Source organism: Hemibagrus wyckioides, linkage group LG03 (genome assembly GCF_019097595.1).
Source record: "Hemibagrus wyckioides isolate EC202008001 linkage group LG03, SWU_Hwy_1.0, whole genome shotgun sequence".
Classification (NCBI taxonomy): domain Eukaryota; kingdom Metazoa; phylum Chordata; class Actinopteri; order Siluriformes; family Bagridae; genus Hemibagrus; species Hemibagrus wyckioides.
In genome coordinates this window covers 21,043,365-21,066,735 of record NC_080712.1, presented here as the reverse complement: position 1 = coordinate 21,066,735, position 23,371 = coordinate 21,043,365, and the positions used below count along the sequence as shown (strand labels likewise).

General features: G+C 38.5%; 2 protein-coding genes across 4 annotated transcripts; one reads left to right on the top strand and one right to left on the bottom strand.

The window, feature by feature from the left end:
* The first annotated feature begins 260 nt into the window (after positions 1–260).
* On the top strand, positions 261–17,584 carry loxl3b (lysyl oxidase-like 3b). Of its 3 annotated transcripts, XM_058385431.1 has the most exons (17): positions 261–482; positions 2,927–3,253; positions 3,370–3,533; positions 3,947–4,158; positions 6,389–6,445; positions 9,007–9,081; positions 9,369–9,576; positions 9,657–9,837; positions 9,962–10,116; positions 11,357–11,527; positions 11,780–11,935; positions 12,284–12,443; positions 13,135–13,378; positions 13,512–13,627; positions 13,742–13,878; positions 14,222–14,333; positions 16,219–17,584. In XM_058385431.1, the coding sequence occupies exons 2-17, from the start codon at positions 2,935–2,937 to the stop codon at positions 16,290–16,292; spliced, it is 2,541 nt and encodes an 846-aa protein (XP_058241414.1). In that variant the 5' UTR covers positions 261–482; positions 2,927–2,934; the 3' UTR covers positions 16,293–17,584. The 3 variants fall into 3 exon arrangements, with proteins under 3 accessions (XP_058241414.1, XP_058241400.1, XP_058241405.1); XM_058385417.1 differs by lacking the exon at positions 11,780–11,935 and having other exon boundaries at positions 264–482; XM_058385422.1 differs by lacking the exons at positions 6,389–6,445; positions 9,007–9,081; positions 11,780–11,935 and having other exon boundaries at positions 265–482.
* A 144-nt stretch (positions 17,585–17,728) lies between these two features.
* On the bottom strand, positions 17,729–22,873 carry LOC131350362 (serine protease HTRA2, mitochondrial-like). Its single transcript, XM_058385478.1, has 8 exons — positions 22,206–22,873; positions 19,663–19,867; positions 19,334–19,528; positions 19,193–19,225; positions 19,002–19,110; positions 18,849–18,918; positions 18,668–18,763; positions 17,729–18,243 (listed from the first exon to the last, which is right to left on the bottom strand). The coding sequence occupies exons 1-8, from the start codon at positions 22,658–22,660 to the stop codon at positions 18,078–18,080; spliced, it is 1,329 nt and encodes a 442-aa protein (XP_058241461.1). The 5' UTR covers positions 22,661–22,873; the 3' UTR covers positions 17,729–18,077.
* Between the last annotated feature and the right edge of the window lie 498 nt (positions 22,874–23,371).

The following is a 23,371-nucleotide window of genomic DNA, read 5'->3' as shown; positions in this document are numbered from 1 at the left end:
GTACTTGTCTCGGTATATTTACTCAATACTTAAAACACACACACACGTCTAGCTGAAAAGGCATTGTTTTTGCTGAATACAGAGACATACGAGTCTGAAGAGACACTGCTTGGTGCTTTAAGGACGCGACTCCCGGCACGCAGACGGAAACATGGAGAAACGCTCCTTAACGGTGAAAAGGCCAGTGTGTGTTTTCTGAAGAAACTCTTGCCAGCTGTCTCAACTCCTCCTTCTCTCTCTCTCTCTCTCTCTCTCTCTCTCTCTCTCCATCTGGCACGTTTCTTCTTTCCCTTCGCACTCATCCGTCGTTATAAGGATTTGCAGTAAACGTCGCTCTGTACAGCAGCTATGTCGAGTCTTAAGCGATCTGAGCCATTTTTATAAACCCTTTTTCTATTGTGTTATACAGGGGGGAAAACGTCTTCAGGGCATCGGAGCAAAGCTGAAAAGGATCGATAAGCTTTATATATATATAAAAAAAGGTAGGAGCCATGCACTGTTGGATATTGTTTTATTTCATTTCCTCAGTTTTTTGCTGCTCCTAGTGTTTTCATGGTGTTGAATAACGGTGTTGGATTTGAAGACTTTGATAAGAGACTCGAGGCTGGACACGTAGACCTCTACATGAATACCTCATTGCATCTGCCTTCATTTTTTCCTCAGTGGCTTGAGGCTTGAGTTCATTCGAAAAGTTTTATTTAACGTTCCTAAATTTCTAAAGATAATTAGTAAATAATTAGTCGGTGATCATGGTAATCGTCCACTTAACATTCGTTGGTTTATGCTGTGATCATTATTTCCTGTTTCATTTCTGTGTCTATGACACTATGTGTCTATTTATCCAGTATTAGTTTCATATGATTAACCACAGACTTCAACATCCTGTTTTTTTTGTCAGACATGTTGTTCTTTAACTTTGTAGCAATTGAAATAATAGACATTAAGCTCAATAAAGCAATCAGTTTTGTCTTTGCTGTGTTTCAGTTTCTCATATAGGAAGTTAGGTGCCCACAGTAAGGGCAGCTTCCAAATGAGCTGTTTTTGCTAAACTCCCCTTTCATCAAATATATGAAAACACAAATAAATCTAGTAATAGTCCATCATGTTAGCTCTATAAGCTGTAATTGTCTGCCGAAGTAATACAAACTATAGTCCTGTCCTTTCTTTAGTCTAGCTGTCTCATGAGAGGCCTATAGTTATCTGCTGCATGAAATTACAGGAGTTAAAATCCATTCATAAAAAAAAAAAAACATAACTGTGTTAAAATTGTGACAAAGTTCAACCCAGCCCAAAGCCATACAAGTGGTTGTATCAACAGACTCTGGATCTGACTCATGCTTGCACCACTAGGGCCATGGTGCCCCGCCAGTCAATCTCATAATCCACTGGTCATCAGAAAATATCCACTCACTTTTCTGTCAGATATCCTCGTGGTATGCAAACCTCTCTGCCTGCCTGCTGTTTTTGAGATATAGCAATTTTGAAAGAATTCTAAAAATCCAGAGAGATTTGCTCCCACGAAAAAATGCCAGACCTTAATTCTTAAGAATAGAGAGTGACAAAAGGTCTGTAACACAAGTCTTTCAATCATTTTTTTTATACATATAAGGTTCTATGTAACATTGTAAAAAGATACCATGTGCATTTTTGTGCATTCACTGTATACTGTATAAAGTCCTCACATCAAGTAGGAACTAATATTTCTCAACTGTAGCAAAAGCACTGGAAGGGAAGATAGCTTGTTATGATGCTAATTGGCCACAGACTTCAGAGCCTTTTCCACCAGTTACCACTAAGTATTGGTTTGTCCCTACTGGTGGTGCCCTAAAATGGTAGGCGATGATTCCTATATACTTTAAGTCGCTCTGTAAAGTGACTTAAAGTTAGCATTGTGTGCATTTAGTGTCATTTTTTCATCATTATTTTAAAATCCAGGACCAGAATTCAGAGCCAAAAATGTGCTATTATCTAATTATTTAAAGCCTGCACTTTATACCGTGATACCGTTTAATCTATTTCTGCAGAAAGAGGTGACTTTCCTGTTGTAGTTCACTATGAATCTCTATGTACTTTTGTTATCTGTCACGCACCAAGCGAATATCAAGTAATAAGTTATACAGTAAATAGTAATATTGCAATGTCGAAAATATTTTTGTTATTATTTAATTGTCACTTAAGTTGAATAGGTGTAATCTAAAGTTCAGTAACTTTAATATATATCAACTTTTACTTTTAGAAAAATAGAAAAAATGCTTTTAATATATAACGTTCCAAATGTACATTTTAATTCAATGTCACCTAATTTTACCTAATGTTGGATTATATTCACTTAGTAATTTCTAATAGCCTAATTAAAGTAAAAAAAAAAAAAAGTGAACCCTGGCTGCAAAATATTTGAGAATTGCTGGTTTATCGAATAAAAAAATTATTATTGTAATAATTTTTTATATTTCTTTTTATTGACACTGTTACAATTTTTAGGAACGGTTATTATAATACACCATATTGTGTATAATTCTGATCAATAGTGCAAATGTGCAAGAGCTGTTTTCTCACAGGATTGCTGGACTTTCAGCACTGACTGTGTAGTCATTGTTGTTTCAAGCTCAGACTAGTGAAAACTATGCCTTGAGTTTTGAACTATGCCTCAAGCATCCCAGGTCAGTCAGGTGAAAGATCAAAGGTCAGACATTCTGACTAATTTATTCAAACAAATATTCATAATAACACACCTTCAGTATACACAGTATTTATATGTTAGTTATACAGTGCCAGTGGCTCATCTCTTTAGCCACCCTGTTTGCTCTGCTCTTGACAGCTGGTTCACATCACGCCCTCATGTAGACTCGCAGACAGACATGATCAGTATCCTTGCATCTGTTTAGCATTCCATCAAAGGGTTCTTTTTCACCTTTAATCTTTGCAGATCCAGCTATGGAGCAGTCTCAGTCATGGAGACACATAGCCTTCTTCTTTCTTGGCATTTGGGTTCCATCATGCTGTGCTCAGACGACATCCACTGTCCGCCCAAGTCCCACCCCAACGGTCAAGTCACCTGAGCATCTAAAGTTTAGACTTGCTGGTCATCCACGAAAGCACAATGAGGGCCGAATTGAGGTTTTCTATAAGGGGGAATGGGGAACCATCTGTGATGATGACTTCTCACTGGCCAATGCTCATGTGCTCTGTCGCCAGCTCGGGTTTGTCTCTGCTACAGGCTGGGCCCACAGCGCCAAGTACGGCAAGGGAGCAGGTAACAATAATAATACATGGCAAGCTAATTTTACCTCTTAAAGATCACAGTCAGGACACATTTCTTTCAACTGCGTACTGAATACATTCTGTATGGGTTGTGTGTGTGTGTTTCAGGTAAGATCTGGTTAGATAATGTGCAGTGCAGTGGCAGTGAGAGGAGTATATCGGTGTGTAAGTCTCGTGGATGGGGCAACAGTGACTGTACTCATGATGAAGATGCTGGGGTGATCTGTAAGGATGAGAGGCTGCCAGGATTTGTTGACTCCAACATCATAGAGGTAGTTTTTACCAAACTGTCTCATCAATGCAATATAAAATACTATATTTGTATGTATCAGTGAATAAATGTCACTGAACAAATAACACTTAAATGCTTGGGAAATTAAACCTTTCTGTAAAAAAAAAATAATGCATGTTAGAAAATACAATCCTTGGATTTATTAACTTCAGTTTCTGTGGCTATCATCAGGAAAGCATTTTGTGACCTGCTTCTGTAGCATGATTTTCTGATTATTTGATGTCTGCTACTGACTTTCCATTTACCCCTCAGCGATGGACATCTGTGAAAAATTAGCTTGCCCTTTCCCTGACTGACTCTTCAGCTCTCCCTGTCTCTTTCTGAGATTTTATTGCCAAGATTTTCTCTCACTGGCTTCCTTTCATGTTTGGCTGCTTCGTGTCTGTCCCTCAGGTGCAGGTGGATGAAAGGAATGTGGAGGAGGTGCGTCTCCGGCCGGTGGTGTCAAGCAAGCGGCTGCCAGTGATAGAGGGAGTGGTGGAAGTAAGATATAAAGACAACTGGGCCCAAATCTGTGATAACGGCTGGACACCTAAAAACTCAAGAGTTGTCTGTGGAATGATGGGTTTCCCTCATGAGAGGAAGGTCAACAAGAACTTCTACAAGTGAGTGTCCATGGAACGATTTAGTTTTATGTGATCACTTTGGAGGCAGTGATTTAGCTCTCCAGATAACAAACTCTGCCCACACATACGCATGCTGAGAAATGGAAATAATGAATCACACCTGTGTGTAAGCTGGCCAAGACTGGCCTGCATCTGATAGGATGTGCAATGTTGCTTTACTTTTGGTCCATATATAGAACTAACACATACACACAGAATACACACAGACAGGTAAACATCATGTATAGACAGCATATATAGATCAAATACTTTACATTCCCATACCATACAGACAGTACTGGTACTCATAGACCTGCAATTCTGCTTGCTGCTTGCACTGAAACACAGAGAGCAGTAAGTTAGTGCATGGTTTAACAGTGAAATGACTGTTGAATCAATAGTCCACTGTGTTGTCTGTGGGGGGAAAAAATCTAGCTAAGAGTATACATTAACACAAATTACAACAACCATAGTACTTGTGTGTATTTGGAAGTGTGTAAGCGTAGAATTTGATAGAAGAGGATGCTTGTAGTAAGTAGTATTTGTATTTTTCTCCAAAAAAATACTTTACATTTCTTCTCAAAATATACTTTATTTTTCTGTAAGATTGAATGGGGATAGAATGTCTGTGCTTGTGTGGCAAAGAGACAACACAAAGGGAGTGCCTTCTTAAAACAGAATGTTAGAGGAATGTCGCACTTTTAGAAATCGCTGTGTCACCAAAGTTCATGCTGTCGACCACCAAGCCTTCCCCCCTTTCCCCACACATGCTCTCAAACAAACAAACCACCACACAACAAATCCACCACCACCACCAAAAGGAAAGCAAGGAAACACACACACATACACACAGAGGCAACATTTGTGTCTAATTATATGAAGCAGTTTTAAGGGAAACCTGTGAGTTATGTTTAACCTCAAGAAATTCAGTTTTCCACTAATCCATCACTGTCTTTATGATTGCTTGTGTAAATTTTCATAGTTCCAGAAACATTTCCTTTTTGGTAATGATAGGTATTTATAAAGCTCACAGAAATATTTTTGGGTGTTATTTAGCTCAACACTACTCTGAAAATATGAGTGAAATTTAGAAATACTTGAACACTGTACAAAATGTAACTGGATCATATTTGCATTTAAATTAAATTAAATTATTCTAGAGCCAACTGTATGTGAAATGTACAGTATGTATGCAATATTAAAGGCAGTGGTGGATTTGTGAAATACTATTTTCTAGACCTTAAAATCAGCTCAGGTTTTCCTTAATGAACTGCATCATGCAATTAGACTTGAAAGGTTGGACCTTTTTTCGTATCCTTTTTCACCAAGTTTGTCAGTAATTATGGAGCTTACTGTACACTTTACCCTCTTGTGCAGTTTATTATGGGATGTTACTTCCCCACAGGAGCTTTTACAGTTTCTGGAATATTTTGGAAGCTGTAAATGGAACCCTGTTAGGACTGTGGAATGTCTGATGTTGGAGAAATATGCAAAGCACACTGCTGGTCCATAACACACACTGCTTCATTCTTTGCAATCAAATTGAAACATGTCAGTTCCTTTCAGGCAGATACAGTAGTGTGCTGCTGTCTCTTGGAAAATGTGTTGAGTTTAATAGTAATTCTGATGATATTAAAATATAAAAATAGTAATTAATTTAAAAGTAATTCTGATGATATTAAGATATCATAATTGAATAGTAATTAAATTGGTAATTAGTCATTAATCGAAATTAAAATAGTAATTAATTTAATAGTAATTATGATGATATTAAGATATCATAATTGAATAGTAATTAAATTTGTAATTGGTCATTAATAGAAATTAAAATAGTAATTAATTTAATAGTAATTATGATGATATTAAGATATAATAACTGAATAGTAATTAAATTAGTAATTTGTCATTAATAGTAATTAAAATAGTAATAAATTTAATAGTAATTATGATGATATTAAGATATGATATATATAAAATTCTAATATTAAACAGTTATAACTTTCTTTAGCTTTTTTGGCGGGGATACAGAGATTATTACTATTCAGAGCACTGCATAAGTGAGAATGCTGACATTCGTAGGATGCGCATCAGCCCAGATAATATTACACATCGCTGTCTAGTGTCAGTGTCTATTTTCATTTGTGTCTTTGTATGTGTGTCTATGTCCATGTGCCAATCCCTGCACAAAAGATATCTTCATCTCCATTGTCTGTATCCTTATCTCCTGCAGACAACTCAGAAAGAGATCCGCTGAGCCAAAAGTCAAAATTAGAGTAAAAGCAAACAGGTACCATCTAAGGGGGAGAAACAAACAGTGCTCTCCCCCTAGAGGTCTCTTGTGCATTGTGTCCTGTAGAGACTCTGTAGTGGTGGTAGTCACTTTCTAACTAACACTTAACTTTGCTTCAGGGTAAACCTTGTTTTACAATGAATTGCTTAATTATCTTATGGATAATTGAGGCTAATTCAGGTGCTTTTGTATTTTTTTTTTTTTTTTTAGTGTTGTTGTTTTTGTTTTGTTTTTTTAAGAAACCTTTGCCCATTGTTAACCCTGCATGATTGCCTTTTACAGCCTCTTACAGCAATAATAGTAGTCTCTTGGTCCGCTCCTATTTCTTCATAAAGGGGAAGAATAACACTGATGGTGGTTGTCTCTGGCACCTGTTTCATGTGACTTTGGGTTGAATTTCATTTATTAGTCTGAAATAATTAGCAGGAATAGTGGCAGTAATAGTAAGCGTTATGATTTATTTTTATAGCAGGATGCATTTAAAAATAGTATGCCAACATAGACCTTTATATGTATGACAAGCTAGAGTCCTTCTAGTCCCTTAGTGAGACTCTATGAGGTTTCTGATACTATGAGGACAAAGATCTTGTCTCTCACACCCAGTTCTATTGCAATAACAGTTTTATTTGTATATGCTGACAATCTCAACAATTCTGAATTTCGATATCTCTTATAGTATAATTGAGTGATGTCTGAACATAATAGGCTATGGCTGGGAATTCTTGTTGATTTTATGACTTATTTGCATAATGTATTTTTAATACAAAATGCTACATAACATTAAAAATGAAACTGTATATAGCATTAACGATTATATAGCATTAATGTTTAAATGTTTATTTCATTTTACATCTTCTTCTAGTTCTAGAAATTTAGCAATATGGAAATGCAAACATTGCAAGAAAGTGGCTTAGTGGTTAGCACTGTTGCCTCACAGCAAGAAGGTCCTGGGTTTGAATCCCGAGTTCGAACAGGCAGGGGCCTTTCTGTGTGGAGTTTGCATGTTCTCCCCGTGCCTAAGTGGGTTTACTCTGGGTACTCCGGTTTCCTCCCACATGAATGTACATTAGGTTGATTGGTAATACTAAATCGCCCATAGGAGTGAGTGTGAGTGTGTGTGGCTGTCTGTCTATATGTGGCCCTGCGATGGACTGTCGACCTGGCCAGGGTGTACCCCTGCCTTTCGCCCAATGTGCACTGGGATAGGCTCCAGCAGACCCCCTAATTAGGAATAGAGCGGGTATGGACAATGGATGGAACTGTCAGAATAGCATGAAAAATAAGTTGTGAACAGTGGTGTACAATGTGGAGCTCAATATTTTTAATAAAGCCTAGACTAAATAAATGCATAAAATATTAGTAATAAAATGCATTCAACAATTTGTAGTACCAATTTTTAGAGTATGAGTTATTTATATTATATAATTAGATTTGGGACTGAAAAGAGACAGGATAAAACTGAGCTTTTAAGATTCATTTTACCTCATTCTAATTGTTGCTCAAATATACAACAGTGGCAGATTGGTGCTCAGTTCTGAACAATGGTTGATAACATGGGCTGTAGCTGTCAGTCTTACAATATTTGAAGAATTTGTGTTAGAAAAAGGTCTGGTTCATGAACAATCAAAGGAATATACAAGGGACTGAGAAACACCCATGGATTGAAAGGCTAAAGAGAAAGACTGGTTATAAAGGAAAACAGAGAAAGTTACTTGGGCCTGGTGATTATAGTGAGAGAGAATAAATATAGAAGAGAATGACAGAGTAGGAATGGAGAGAATGACACAGGGATCAATGACCTGATGGAAATCTTTCCCATCTGTTTGTTCTATTACAATTCAAAGCTATGCCTGAGTCAGTGTAAAAACTAATGGAAAGTGAGAGAGATAATTAAGAAAGTTTGGCATCACATCATCATAAAGCAATTCAGTTTTATTTCTATTATTACTAACTATTCTAATAACACTTTCTACTAATGTATGTATCTGTATTGATGGGACTAGGATGGTACATTTAACTGATACTCTTTTCAAGAGCTGTTTATCTGTCCTTTTTTCTGCATGTGTACTACATCTGCATCTTATGTTCACCTAATGATAAACTATATGACCAAAAGTATGTGGACGCATGAGCTTGGAGTGGAAGAATTAAATGGCCTAGCCTGAGGTCTGTCCAACTCTGATCAACACACCTGATCACCTTTGAACTGCAACGTGACCCAAGCCTCCTCGCTCAACATCCACACTGGATCCCACTACTGTATTGCTCTTATGGCTGAATGGGTAATTCTCCACATTCACACACATTCAAAGTGTGGAATAGTGGAAATCCTTATAGAACAATTAAGAAAGGTTATTATTACAGCAAAGTGGGGACTAAATCTGAACTGGGACATTTAATAAGTATATAATGGTGTGATTGTTCAAGTGTCCACATGCTTTTGGTATAGATACTGAACACCTTTCCCATGTACAGTAATATGTATATTTGCATATGCATGTTAGATTTATAGTGGAAATGTGAATGTTTTTCAGACTTAATGGATGTTTGCATTGCAGGCAAGAAGCCAAAGCTAAAGCTATAACTAAAGCTAGCTCTAAGTCTAAACCTGGCAACTCGGGCACAGCCAAAAGGTAACCTTGGTAAAAGTTGGGGAAATTGACCATGATCTACCTTGTGCAGCTGCTGAGATATTTGAATTTTGGTTGCGACTAAATGTTTAACTTTATTCCATATGTTTTTTAGACTAGAGTTTGCTCCAAAGAGACTGAGTAAAAGAAAAGAAAAGAAAAATTCTCTTTTCAGTTGTATAGGATTCTTTTTTAGGCCTTGTCTCTAACCTATGATCTTTTAAACAGTGTAATATGAGCAGAAACACTTCAGCACCCACACCTGTCCTCCTTATCCATCTCTATCTTAGACTATATGCAGAGCGGCAGAAGAATTACTTCTTGGTTCACTCTGTGGCATGTTTAGGCACAGAGGTTCACCTAGCTGCCTGTCCTTTGGAGTTCAACGCGGCCAATGCCACAGACAAATGCCCAGGTGGCATGCCTGCTGTTGTCAGCTGTGTGCCTGGACCAGAATATGCCCAAAACCGTGCCATGAAGAAAAAACTCAAATCCTCGGTAATATGATGTGTGTGTGTGTGTAGCTCATGTATTTTAGCCTGCAGGACTATTTTTATTGATTGTTTTCTCTTGTGCAGAGTACAGTGCGTCTAAAAGGTGGAGCAAAGCCTGGAGAGGGCCGTGTGGAGGTGCTAAAGGGCATTGAATGGGGGACGGTGTGTGATGATCGCTGGAACATGCAGTCTGCTAGTGTGGTGTGCAGAGAACTGGGCTATGGATCTGCTAAGGAGGCCCTTACTGGAGCTCGAATGGGACAAGGTGTGATGGAGGAACAGGGAACAGGGAAAGACAGCAAGCTAATTCCTGGAAATGTCAGTCCAAGTCTTTCCTGTACATATGTTTACATAATGTTTATGTGTGTGTGTGTGTGTGTGTGTTGCAGGCATTGGTCCAATCTACATGAATGAGGTCCAGTGCACAGGTCATGAGCGTTCTCTTTGGAACTGCAACTATAAGAACATTACTGCTGAAGACTGCATGCACACTGAGGATGCTGCAGTCCGATGTAACGTGCCATACATGGGGTTTGAGAAAATGGTCAGAGCTACCCTTCTTTCTCACACATAAACTCTAGAGGTGTAACGATGCACTCAATTTGATTCACAGTAAATAATGCTGGCTCTATGATTCACTTTAATTGGAAATGGAGCTCTAAAGTTGCCTGACATCTGCAATCTCTTTCTCAGATACTGTGTGCCCATTTTGGGCTGTGTCATTTAAAGAGATTGAAGAGATCTTTTTAACCATTATAACACGGTTGTGCATTCATATAACCTATAAGGTGCTTTGGTTGTGTTGATGCAGAGCTATCTATATATTTTAACTCAATCGTTGTACAGATTAGGACCTCTAGTGTTCAAACAGTACAATTGCTGTAGGTACATAATTAATAGCTACAATATAAATCACACATTTCTACAGCTTTAGAGTGTGATACACACAGTGTCACAACGTCACTAAGTATTGTTACACCCCTAATAAACACTACTACATGCACATAAGCTAAAGTGATTTTGCTGTGTATATATTTTTGTTAGTGTATATTAATTTTATAAAATATATTTTAAGAATGATTATCTCTTTTTTCTGTCCCTTGTAATGTTGTTTTATTGTTACTTCTGCTACTGAGTATGTCATTAGAATATGCATAGAATTAATCGAGTTTCTTTGGCAGTGATGCAGTGATACTGTAATAAAGTCAATTTTTTTTTTTCCATCAGAAAGGAACTTGCTGGTGCTTATACTAATAGAAAATATCTTCAATGAGCACCAGTTGTATCATATTAATTAGGCTATTTCTGAGGCCTGATTAATATTTTGATACACTAATTATTTTATTAGTAGTAGTAGTAGTAATATATAAAAATTTGCAACTGAATCATTGCAGAATGGCAGTGTATTTCATGCAAATTCGATTTATATAATTGTCCTGCTTTCCTATGCTCTTATGGGTAACATACTGCTAAAATCCATGTAACTTGATGTGAACACATTGTGATACCCCGCAAGATAATATTGCCCAATTATGCAAAAAATTTTAAAACACTGCTTGGTGTGATAGATATTATCACCAGGGCTTGAAATTTACATTGTGATTGCTAAGATTTTTTAAGCCCTGCTGAAAATCAGTGCATATTAAGTTACAATCAGTCTGCTAGCAGGCATTACCCACAGAGCATCTGCATTTCTCCTAACCCTCCTTCCTGTATGGCTATTCCGCTGTAAAGGAAGTTGACCCCTTCCTGCATTTTTTCTCCTTGGGCTGTTTCCTGATCAGGTGCGTATCACAGGTGGTCGTACACCCTATGAGGGCCGTGTGGAAGTGTTGCACACCAATACTAATGGAACGCAACACTGGGGTCTGATCTGTGGAGAAGGCTGGGGTACCAAAGAGGCCATGGTGGTGTGCAGACAGCTGGGCCTTGGATACTCCAACCACGGCATGCAAGTAGGACACTACCACTAACAGCGGAACCTGTTGCCTACTGTCTGCTTTCCGGAAAACTTTTCCTGCTATCCAACACAGTCACTGATGCATAACATATTACAAATCACTGCATTACACTAACAGTAACATATACAGAACAGAAGGGCAGTTTGTAGGTAGTGCAGGAAGAGACAGAAAAGGTTGTGTGACTGTATGATGTAAAACAAAAAGGTGTGACTATATGTAATGACATGCTGTAGGCTGTGTGTACAGGTACGGCTGGTGGGGGGGCGGTCGGAGTTTGAGGGAAGAGTGGAGGTTTGGGTGGGTCAGCGCTGGGGCAGTGTGTGCAGTGAGGGCTGGTCCACCAAAGAGGCCATGGTGGCTTGCAGACAGCTAGGGCTGGGTTTCAGCATGCATGCTATTACTGTGAGTACACACACACACACACACACAAAGTAATTCCTACTCATGAAATGCAGTGATCTACATAGACCAAAGGTTACAAGACTGCAGAAGGTTACAGTGGTTCTAATTTTAATTGAATACCCAAGTTTTTGGCCTCTACCATATCTTTACCCATTTCTCCTGTAGAACACACAAATATGTAATGCACAGAGCCCCAAGTTCAGAAATTAAGAGTCAGTGTGCATATACAGTATACTGTGGAAAAGTAACTAAAAGTCAGTACTCACCTTTGAACACATCAATATTGATTTTAACCAGTCTTCCAAAAATCTGCGGTTCAGTGTTTGTGTTTGTTTGGTGGCTGTTAAGGAAACGTGGTACTGGGATGGCAGTAACGTGACTAACATGGTGATGAGCGGTGTGAAGTGTACAGGAGACGAACTCGCCCTCAGCCAGTGCCAGCAGCACAAAACCGTCACCTGCCAGAAAACAGCCACAAGGTTCTCCGCAGGGGTTATATGCTCAGAGAGTGAGTGACCACAAAAACACATGCACACCACACGGGGGTTTAGTGTGACAAATGATTTGTGTTGTAATAATTCACTTTCAAAGCAAAAAGAGGAAAAGAACTTTTTGTTCTTTTGCTTCATGAGCTTTCTTAACAATGCAGCCAGTGAAGTGAATAACACTGATTATCTTCTCATCATGGCACCTATTAGTTGGTGGGATATATTAGGCAGCAAGTGAACATTTTGTCCTCAAAGTTGTTAGATGTGTTAGAAGCAAGAAAAATGGGCAAGCGTAAGGATTTGAGCGAGTTTGACAAGGGCCAAATTGTGATGGCTAGGCGACTGGATCAGAGCATCTCCAAAACTGCAGCTCTTGTGGGGTGTTCCCGGTCTGCAGTGGTCAGTATCTATCAAAAGTGCCCTGTAGGACTTAAAGGAACTGCTGCTCACATCTTGGTGCCAGATAGCACAGCGCACCTTCAGAGATCTAGTGAAGTCTATGCCTCGAAGGGTCAGGGCTGTTTTGGCAGCAAAAGGGGGACCACCACAATATTAGGCAGGTGGTCATAATGTTATGGCTGATCTGTGTAAATACACTACATAAACAACCCAACAAGATCTAGTCTCAATCTGGTCAGTCACACCAAGTGTTAGTTTAGTTTGTCAGCATGATGAATATCTATTTGAAGGTGTGTATTTTTGTTTCCTCAGCTGCGTCTGATCTGGTTCTGAACGCATCTCTGGTGCAGCAGACGGGATATATTGAGGACCGTCCGCTTCACATGCTGTACTGTGCTGCAGAGGAGGACTGTCTGTCTAAAAGTGCTGCAAAAGTTAACTGGCCCTATGGCCACCGCCGCCTGCTTCGCTTTTCCTCACAGATCCACAACATTGGTCGTGCTGACTTCAGGCCTAAAGCTGGACGCCACTCCTGGGTCTGGCATGCATGCCATGGGTAACTATAGCAGTGAGATGTGCTGGGGCTGGAAAACATCATTTTAACACACACTGTAGTAAAAAATGCATTTAGTATTTAAGGTACATTCAATATAGCAGATGCATAATATGTGTTACTGTGTGGTCTGTAGGCATTATCACAGCATGGATATCTTCACACACTATGACCTGCTAAGTGTCAATGGCACCAAGGTGGCAGAGGGACACAAGGCTAGCTTCTGTCTAGAAGACAGCGACTGTCAGGAGGGTAAGACAAGAAGACATATACATACACGCTTACAGTCAAATATATACTGTATATAGTTACTTGGTGGTTTTATGACTGTTGTATTAATGACAATGGTTTGTGTAAATATTGCAGGTGTTTCCAAGCGTTATGAATGTGCTAATTTTGGAGAGCAGGGCATCACAGTAGGATGCTGGGATCTTTATCGACATGATATCGACTGTCAGTGGATTGACATTACTGACGTCAAACCAGGAAATTACATCATGCAGGTCAAATATTATGCTTTGTAAAAGTGCACAGTGGTGTATTATTATTATTATTATTATTATTATTATTATTATTATTATTATTATTATTATTATTATTATTATTATTATGTCCTCTGCAAACTAAATGTACCATTGTGTGCTGTGTGCATCCTGACAAATCCATGTACTTCTAGATTATTCTCATCATCTGTGAGATTTCAATATTTAGAAAAGTTTGACTTAATTCTTATTATATTTTCAACATTCATTCAACAAACACTTTATTCCAAGCTAATATCTAAGCTGAATGTTTGACAGCAGGGAATGAATTTGTGGTGTTTGTTTTCTGTATTGTTGTTTTCAGGTTGTGATAAATCCCAATTTTGAGGTGTCTGAGAGTGACTACACAAATAATGCCATGAAATGCAACTGCAAATATGATGGTAACCGGATCTGGTTTCATAACTGTCATACTGGTGAGAGTTCTTTACTCACAGCTTACGTAAATGCAAAGTGCTTCAAAGATTTATGGATTTGTTATGTACAACTGAAAAAAAGTGATATTGATGCAGCAATATAGAGTATGTTGTAACCCTTATTTGAAATCAGATATTGCTGGTCAATTTTCAGAAACAGGCCAGATTGTTGACTTTCCTAAGAATTTCAGCCATCTTGCAGTTTGAGCAACCTCACAATCCGATTTCACACACACACACACACACACACACCAATCGTCTATCGTCCCAGTCACCTGCAAGTCCATGTGTGTCCATGTCTTTTTATATATTAATTCTATTTTTAGGTGATTTGAAGTTAGGTCAAACTGACGAAACTGACTGTAGGTCTTTGAGAATTACCTCATGAGAAGTCTATTTCACAAGATAACAGACAGAAAAAAGTCTACATATTTTTATTTACAAACACCTTTTTTATCACCTTTTTTATTTTCCTAATATTCCCTGAAACACTACTCCATAGTAGAAGCAATATGATAAAAATAAAAAAAAATTTGTATGGAGTTGTGAATTAACAAATCTTCCTTCCTCAGCTGTGCAAAGTGTTTTATCTGTCATAAACAAGACTTTTTATCTAATGCAGTGTTCAATAATCAGCATTTATTTTGTGTTAACACACAGGATTATTTTTTTCTGTCTTGGTTTTAGAGATTATACATACATTTCAATTATATTTAGTGTTACACCAAGGCCCAAGCTTTTACTTTCACATAGCTGTCAAGCTCAAGGGTGTAAACAGCCTTACTGGTGTAAACAACCTTTCTGTGAGGAGAATTTTTATTAGTTATGGGATGGAAGTTTCTGGTATTTCAAGTACACTGTCTTTTTATAGCATTCTATTTTGCATAGTTATGTAACTGAATCTGGTAAATTGATAAGTGTAGTTACTCTGTGTGGCCATGAGGTTGTGGGGATTTGTCCATCTATTCATAAGAGCATTAATGAGGTCAGTCAGCAGTGTTGGATGAGGAGGCTTCGGGAACAGTCAGTGTTTCAATTCATCTGCTTCATTATAGTTTTTCCACTCCAATATTGGCAAACCATTTCTTCATGGACCCCGCTTTGTGCAGAAGGTCATTGTCATGCTGGAACAGGTTTCAGTAGGCCCACATGTGGGCGTGATAGTAAGGTGTCCACAAACCTTTGGTCATATAATATATGTATCATCAGCATAGGAATAAAAGCCAGCATTATTATGTTTATGAATGACATGTTCCAGGGGCTGGGGATAGTGGGAGATAAATAGGGTGTCACGCAAGTGCTAAACCATCTTATCTACAAAGGGCTGGTGCAGGTTTTTCAATGTAATCAAGCAGAAAAATGAAATGAGCCTGGCTTTCAATAGATGAGTGTGGCTTCTGCTTGGCTGGAATGAAAAACTGCACCCACACTGGCCCTTTCGAGATAAGATTAGACAACCCTGGTCTAAACTGAGAGTGTTTGTAAGCCTGTCCCTTATAACATGATGAGCAGTGTCAAATGCTGCATTTATAAGTCCAGCACTACTGAAATATCCAAGAAATGCAGCTCTGCCAGTTATCCAGCACTGACTCTGTATAACGGTGCTTCTGAAAACCAGGCTGAAATACAAATGATCTTTCTTGGGATAGGTACAGGTCAGAGACACTCTAGATGTCCACAAAGGAAAGCAGTTTCTATTTGTGTCAGTAAATACAAACTCAATGTGAACAGACTGTGTGAGCACTGAAACTGGCAATTCAAGCAGACCTGATTCTAATTTATGTACTCTTCTCTACTTTTTTATATTATATTTGTACAGTGTGTGCATGAAAATAATGTAGACAGTTGACTACACTCACTCTGTTTTGTCTCTGTGTTTTGTCAGGTGATGCATTCAGTGAGGAGGCAGAGAGAAAGTTTGAGAAATACCCAGGACAGCTCAATAATGAGATCTCCTAATCAATATCAGCAGATCATCTCAAACATTTTACATTTTATTTTGGACTGGATCATATACGGCATATTACCCAGGTTAAAGAGTAAGGATCTCTTTTACTCTTTTCATGTTCACACTCAAGGAACAGGCAAAGGTCTGACAGTGTGAACACCAAAGGAAATCCCAGCGATCACATTCATGGTGTTAGCATCAATGACCTGCCATCCTGTGAGTCGCAAAGGTTCAAATCCTGACCTTGTTAAGTAGTGTTTTATTATTAAAAAACAATAATACAGTTATCAAACATGTACCTCATTTTTAAGGTAACGAAATGGGCATTAATCTTTAAGATATAATAACCGACAGGACATTAACTAATCTAGTGATTCAGAGTGCGTCTCACACATTTATTAACTCCAGAGGCACAAAGTGTGTCTTCAAAAAAGTTTAAGACAGTATCTTCAAAGTGTTACAGAAAAAATGTAAGAGTTTTCTACTACTTGAATAGTATATTTTCATCACATAGGAACAATTTAGTTGAAACAGCTTTATTTCATATGCACAGACGTTTCCATAATGTCATTCTTACTGGTGGGCTTACAGAGACAGACCCTATCAAAGTAATGAATGTTGTTTTTTGAAGTTTTATTAATGTTTTATGCCATTTTGGCTTTAGAAAGCATTATGTACTTTTCTGCAGGTACTGTAAAATTGTTATATATTCATGTTATATTTTTTAAACAAAAACTTATTTATACTTTTAACTACAGGAATCACACACAACTTTTTTTAATTTAATTATAAGTACCAAAATAAATAGCTTTTTATGACTGACTTCTGACATTGCACAATACTTGCTTTTTTTGTGTAGAGAAAATCCTTAAGAGTAGACATCTTAAATGTCGTTAGCATTTGAAATAGTTTATTTCTTTGATCCAAAACTGTAGTAAAATCTATATCTAACACAGTGAAAGTCAAAGAGAGCACTAAATAAAACATAATGTACAGGTACATTAGGAACACTCTATGGTCTTCTAAAAAATTAGAAACATTTCTCCAACACTGTTTCAAACATTGCCAGTTACTGCTACTTTGAGGGGAAAAAATCATGTTCGGGTATATTTTGATGGCCGAAGACAAAATTTAAACTTCCTCTTTCACATATACAGGGATTGACAAGGTCAGTGATAAGTGAAATTAAGCCATCTTTGCAATCATCTTAAATTTTCTAGCTCAAATTTGGTTCATTTTTAAGAACAAACAATATTTTAAACAGCTGCAAGATTAAAAGATTAAATATAAGACAAAAAAAAAACCTTTGGACTGATGTGTTGACATGATTTTTCTCAAACAAGTGTTAAACATTAAACACACCACAATTTTATTCCCACGTCTAAGGCTCTAATGTGGTCATGGCATCATTTCCGTGGCTATATGTACGAATCATTTATACATGGATGCCTTTTCAAAAACTTTGCAAGCTTTGCTTGTTTAATGTCTCACATTTTTAACTGTGATTCCAATATATATACTGTCTGAAACTTGTATATATATGCACATCTGCCCCATCACATCATTGTTTCAACAAGCCACAATAACAGAGAGAAAATGAATCCTGTGAACCATTGGGCATGTGACATGAAATTAAATAAAAATGAATTAAATGTTAACATATGCTCAAGTCTAGTCATCTAACATCCCTTCAGAATATGCTAACTTTTTAAAAAAAAAAAAAAAAAAAATCTTCCTCTTTGTATATTTCTTGTCTGCAATTTTTCCATAAGGCAAAATACTGTGTCTGTTTTCTGTTATTCTGTGAACTCAGGGGAAATGTGCAGCATCAGGAGGTCTTGACCTCTGCGCACCACCATGTTGATGCTGTCACTTGTCCGTACTGCATTGTAGATTTCTTCTGATGTGTTCACCTTTTTCCCGTTGACTTCCACCACAATGTCACCAGGTTTCATACCCGCTCTGACAAAGATAAAAAAAAAACACAAAGGGTTTACGTGAAAACATGATATTATAAAACATATTCCACAAGCTAGCTCTAGGCACATTTTTATACACAAACACACCCCTTTATTCGGAACACCAATATATCTGCACATTCATGCATGTGGCAGCAGTGCAGTGCAAGAATGCAACGGTTCAGTTATTGTTCCCGTCAAACATCAGAATGAAGAAAATCTTTGATCTCTGTGACTTCATTCATTTTATTTCTGAGTAGTGTGATGTCAAACCATACTCAAGAAAATAAATGAAAAAGCAGAATGTTAAATCAGGTGAAAAATGAGAGTAAACTTTCCTCAGATAAGGCACTGAATTTGGAATTGTTTACAAACAGTATTAAATTTGACAGTGTGTGTGATCAGTGACACCATTTTAATCTGCTGACCTGTTGGCTGGAGAGCCAGTGATGACGCGATGGATGAGGATTCCATGTGTTACATCAGGGAACGAGGGATCACGCATCTTCAACTCAGCAATTATACTAAAGAATAATAAAGACATCGAGAATGACTGGAGCTGTTGCAGCTGTGTTTGTGTTTCTAATGAGCACTGATAGATCAGGTTACCTCTGTGTTAGTGTTAACATCATCACTCCTATGTAGCGCCGTTTAGTTTCAGAGCCACTGAACCAAGAACCTGTAAACAACACAAGAGCAGTGAGAGATCCAAAAGTGTTGTCACGAATGATGGCAAAGAATGAGGAAAATGATGCATCTTACTCTTTTTATCAGCAGCACGCTCAAGGAAAAGACGAAGTCTGTCAGAGGGAATGGCAAAAGAAATCCCAGCAGTCACCTTCATAGTATTAATACCAATCACCTCACCATCCTGAGAGTAAAAAAAACATTTGATCTGAGTTTGTGATACAGTGATAATATTATTTAAGGTAGGTCTTATGGTAGGAACTTACCAAATTAATAAGTGGACCACCTGAATTCCCAAACTGTAAAGGCCCAAAGCAGTAAATAAATCAGAAGGTTTTGCATTATGTTTTTACACACTTAGAGATACAAACATGATATCTAAAGTGGGCAATTTGGTGCATACTCACATCTATGGCGGCATCAGTCTGTATGTAGTCCATGTCGCCATTGGACAGGCCCAGTTCTTTGCTGCCTCTCTGAGCTGAACTAACTATTCCAGAAGTGATGGTGTTCCTCAGAGCAAAGGGACTCCCCATGGCAACCACAAACTCCCCCTGACGTACATCTAACGACTGCCCAAGACGCAACGTGGGCAAGGGATTCTGAAAACAACAGAAGAACCAAATATCAGTGACAAAGACAATGAGGATAATAAATACTTCTAAGCATAAGCTGTAACAAGGACATACTTCTATTCTTGTACCATCAGTAACAATCACAGTATCATCGGTGCTACCTTGGCATTGATTTTAATTGTTGCAATGTCCGCAGCCTGATCCACATCTTGTACAGTGGCATTGTACGTCTCGCCGTTGGCCAGTTTGACACGAACCCCACGCTTGTTGGCTACAACATGGGCATTGGTCACTATGAGGCCATCAGCACTGATGATGAAGCCAGAGCCATTAGAAATAGGGATCTCACGACCAGAGAATGGATGCCTGTTAGGAAATGATAACCAGTGTGAGCTCAGGCTTTGTGATATGAGACAGTAAAGCTATTTAATCTTATTGAATTTAAATCAATAAATTCTCACTGATATAAACAAGGCTTTTTTAACCATTACACTCATAATTCAATGCAATTATTCAATTGAGTGCACACATTTGGCTACATCTAGGGAAATATAATAAGACAAAGAATCGAACATAACACCAAAAATACCTTTTGTATACTGGGATTCACAAAGATCTAATGTTGTAATTTTACCATTTGCTTATGACTGGTGTTGTGTATTATCGTGTTAATAATACTCTAAAACCAAGTTTTCTTAAGTTTAAGAACATTTTGAATTTGTCTGATTTTTGCAGTCATGCATGACTTTTGAGCATCCCATTCCAGATTGAGCCCCCTTTGCTGTTATAATAACCTCCACACTTCTGGGAAGGCTTTCCACTAGGTTTTGAAATGTAGCTGTGGGGATTTGTGCTCATTCAGCCACGTGAACATTAGTGTTGTCAGGCATTGATGATGGGGGGAAAAAGCCTGCAGCATTCCTGTTCATCCCAAACATGTTCAGTGGGGTTGAGGTCAGGCCGCTCAGGCCTGGTTCTTTTACCTCAGCAAACCAATTTTGTAGGCCAATTTAAATTATACATTAAGTATGTACTATTTTTTGTGAAGGAAAAGTACATGTATTTGAGTGTGTAGCAAGTATTCAAATACTGGGACATACTAACATGCTGTTGCCTGTTTATTCACACTTGTCACCACAAACAAATTTTGCATTGTATTTCACCTTTTCTTCCTTCATTATTACTTATATATAATTTAATTTACTATTTCCTTGATTAATTTTTCCATTTATTTTCCTACCTACCAACCCAAAACAACTCATCCCTTCACAAGGAGTTGTGGGCAATAAGATGCTCATTTCAATATACTACTATTTGGGACACACTAATTCTGATCTCTACTGCTATTATTTAGGACAGACAGAAAACGAACTGGGATACAGGGAATGTCTTAATGAACCTTGTTTGGTGCTTTACTCTTAATTCAAGTGAAGGTAAATATTAAATATAAAGACATTCTGTACATAGACATTCTGTACAATTGTGTGCTTACAAGTTAAAAAGGTTTGGGAAAGATGCCAGGGCATGATGGTCAGGTGTCCACAAACTTTTGGCTTTATAGTTTAGATAATCAAATGATTTTGTAAACACGAAATACACCGTATTGCCAAAGGTTTTGGGCCACCTCTCCAAATCACTGAATTCAGGTGTTGTTTTTTTAGGTTGGGCTTAGACCCTTAGTTCCAGTGAAAAAAACTCTTAATGCTTCAACATCCCAAGGCATTTTGGACATTTGGGCTTGGCCCCTTAGTTACAGGACAATTTCATGCTCCCAACTTTGTGGGAACAGTTTGAGGATGGCCCCTTCCTGTTCCAACATGACTGCACACCAGTGCACAAAGCAAGGTCCATATTCAAATGTGCTTCTAGAGCAGGGGTGTCCAATCTTACCCGCAATGGGCCAGTGTGGGTGCAGGTTTTCATTCCAACTGAGCAGAAACTACACCTGAGTCTACTGAAAGCCAAGATCAGTTGATTAGCCAGTTGGAATCAGGTGTAGCTTCTTCTTGGTTGCAATGAAAACCTGCAACCACACCGGCCCTTTCTGGATAAGATTGGACACCCCTGTTCTAGAGGAATAGTCAAAAATTCCCATAAACGCACTCCTAAACCTTGTGGAAAGCCTTTCCAGAAGACTTGAAGCTGCTTTAGCTGCACAGTGCAGGCTAACTCCATACTACATTCAAGTGCATGTGAAGGTAGATGTCCCAGTTTTGGTCTGACTCGGAGTCTCCGCTCTACATCATCCCATAGGTGTTCTAACAGGTTGAAGTCTGGACTCAAGTCAAGTTGTGCAGGCCAGTCATGTTCCTCCACATCAAACTCTCTCATCCATGTCTTTATGGACCTTGCTTTGTGCACTGGTGTGCAGTCATGTTGGAACAGGAAGGGGCCATCCTCAAACTGTTCCCACAAAGTTTGGAGCATGAAATTGTCCAAAATGTCCCGGTATGCTGAAGCATTAAGAGTTCCTTTCACTGGAACTAAGGGGCCGAGCCAACTCCTAAATTCAATGATTTGGAGGGGTGTCCCAAAACTTTTGTCAATATAGTGTACATGAACAATAATACTACTGAATACATTAACTGAAGTACTAATGTGTTCAGAATAGAGGGCAGATTGCTCTACCTGCTACACCCATACCCACACTGTGGTAACTTTTATAAATGTTGGATTTATTAATGCAGTCTGGAGTCAAACTCACCGTCCTAATATCTCAATGTAAACTACAGCAGGCGCTGACTTCTCCACGACATCTGCAATAAAGTTGTACTTATACCGCGGACCGTCGCCTTTGTATGGAGAAGCACAATGGGCTGTAGGTATGAGGTAGTGGAGTAGAGTGTTGGTGAGAGGTCGTGTCCTCATGGACAGCTCTTTATCCCGCTGCTTTATAACACTGTACAGAGCACTCATCCCCAGTCCTAACGCCGCAGCTCCGAGGAGACATGTCCGAGATGATCCACCACCAGCACCACCGCCTTCCTGTCCTCTACCCGAACCTGGAGCTCTGAAGATGGGTGTGCTTCCTGCAGTCTGATTCTCTGGACATGTGCTGGATAAATATCGTACAAATCCTACAGGCGAGAACTTCACATGATGTCCCCTCTCTTGGAGGCATGTGATTATCCGTAAGAGTGGACGATGTGTTGTTGCCATATTGCATCAGATATGAGATAACTTCTCAGGAAACTTTGCAGCCCGTTTGACAACTAATATTTTTCATAAAGTCCTTATTCTGAAATTTTTTCCCTGGGGAAATTTCACCAACCAACTTCATCAAATGAAACTCACGATCAAAGCCTTGCCGTAATTCGTGCTATCTCCACATAGTTCGTGCTCCGGAAGTCTCTGAAGTGCGCATGCGTACTCACGTCCGGTTATAAACAAGAAGGAATTTGTACGTCAGGAGGGGCTCGTGCCAGTCTGACCCGAGGGACAGTGTTTGAGTGATCTCTATTTAGATACATCTTTTTTTTTTTTTAATATTCCGTATTAATTTGGTTTGAAAGAGGAAATGCAGCCCAAGGCTCATGAATATTATTTAATGCATCGATCTAAAATGTAATAGTCTGTGGCAGGACTGCACAAATTCTATAGCAGTTTAGAGGAAAATGTAATGACATAAAAGCAATATTGCAACAATCCTGTTATCCATATAGGACTGTTGTGCAATATTTGTGATCACGCTATCTTGCAAAAAGTTTTGGGACACCCCTCCAAATCATTGAATTCAGGTGTTGTTTTTCAGGGGTTGGGCTTGGCCCCTTAGTTCCAGTGAAAGGAACACTTAATGCTTCAGCATACCAAGACATTTTGGACAATTTCATGCCCCTAACTTTGTGGGAACAGTTTGGGGATGACCCCTTC

Excerpts from the sequence above, each read along its gene's own strand:
- loxl3b (XM_058385431.1), top strand. The coding sequence starts at position 2,935 with ATGGAGCAGTCTCAGTCATGGAGACACATAGCCTTCTTCTTTCTTGGC. Across the intron at positions 3,254-3,369 it reads CAAGTACGGCAAGGGAGCAG|GTAAGATCTGGTTAGATAAT; the intron begins GTAACAATAATA and ends TGTGTGTTTCAG. Across the intron at positions 9,838-9,961 it reads TGGAGCTCGAATGGGACAAG|GCATTGGTCCAATCTACATG; the intron begins GTGTGATGGAGG and ends TGTGTGTTGCAG.
- LOC131350362 (XM_058385478.1), bottom strand. The coding sequence starts at position 22,660 with ATGGCAACAACACATCGTCCACTCTTACGGATAATCACATGCCTCCAA. Across the intron at positions 19,226-19,333 it reads AGACTGATGCCGCCATAGAT|TTTGGGAATTCAGGTGGTCC; the intron begins GTGAGTATGCAC and ends GGGCCTTTACAG. Across the intron at positions 18,764-18,848 it reads ATGTTAACACTAACACAGAG|TATAATTGCTGAGTTGAAGA; the intron begins GTAACCTGATCT and ends ATTATTCTTTAG.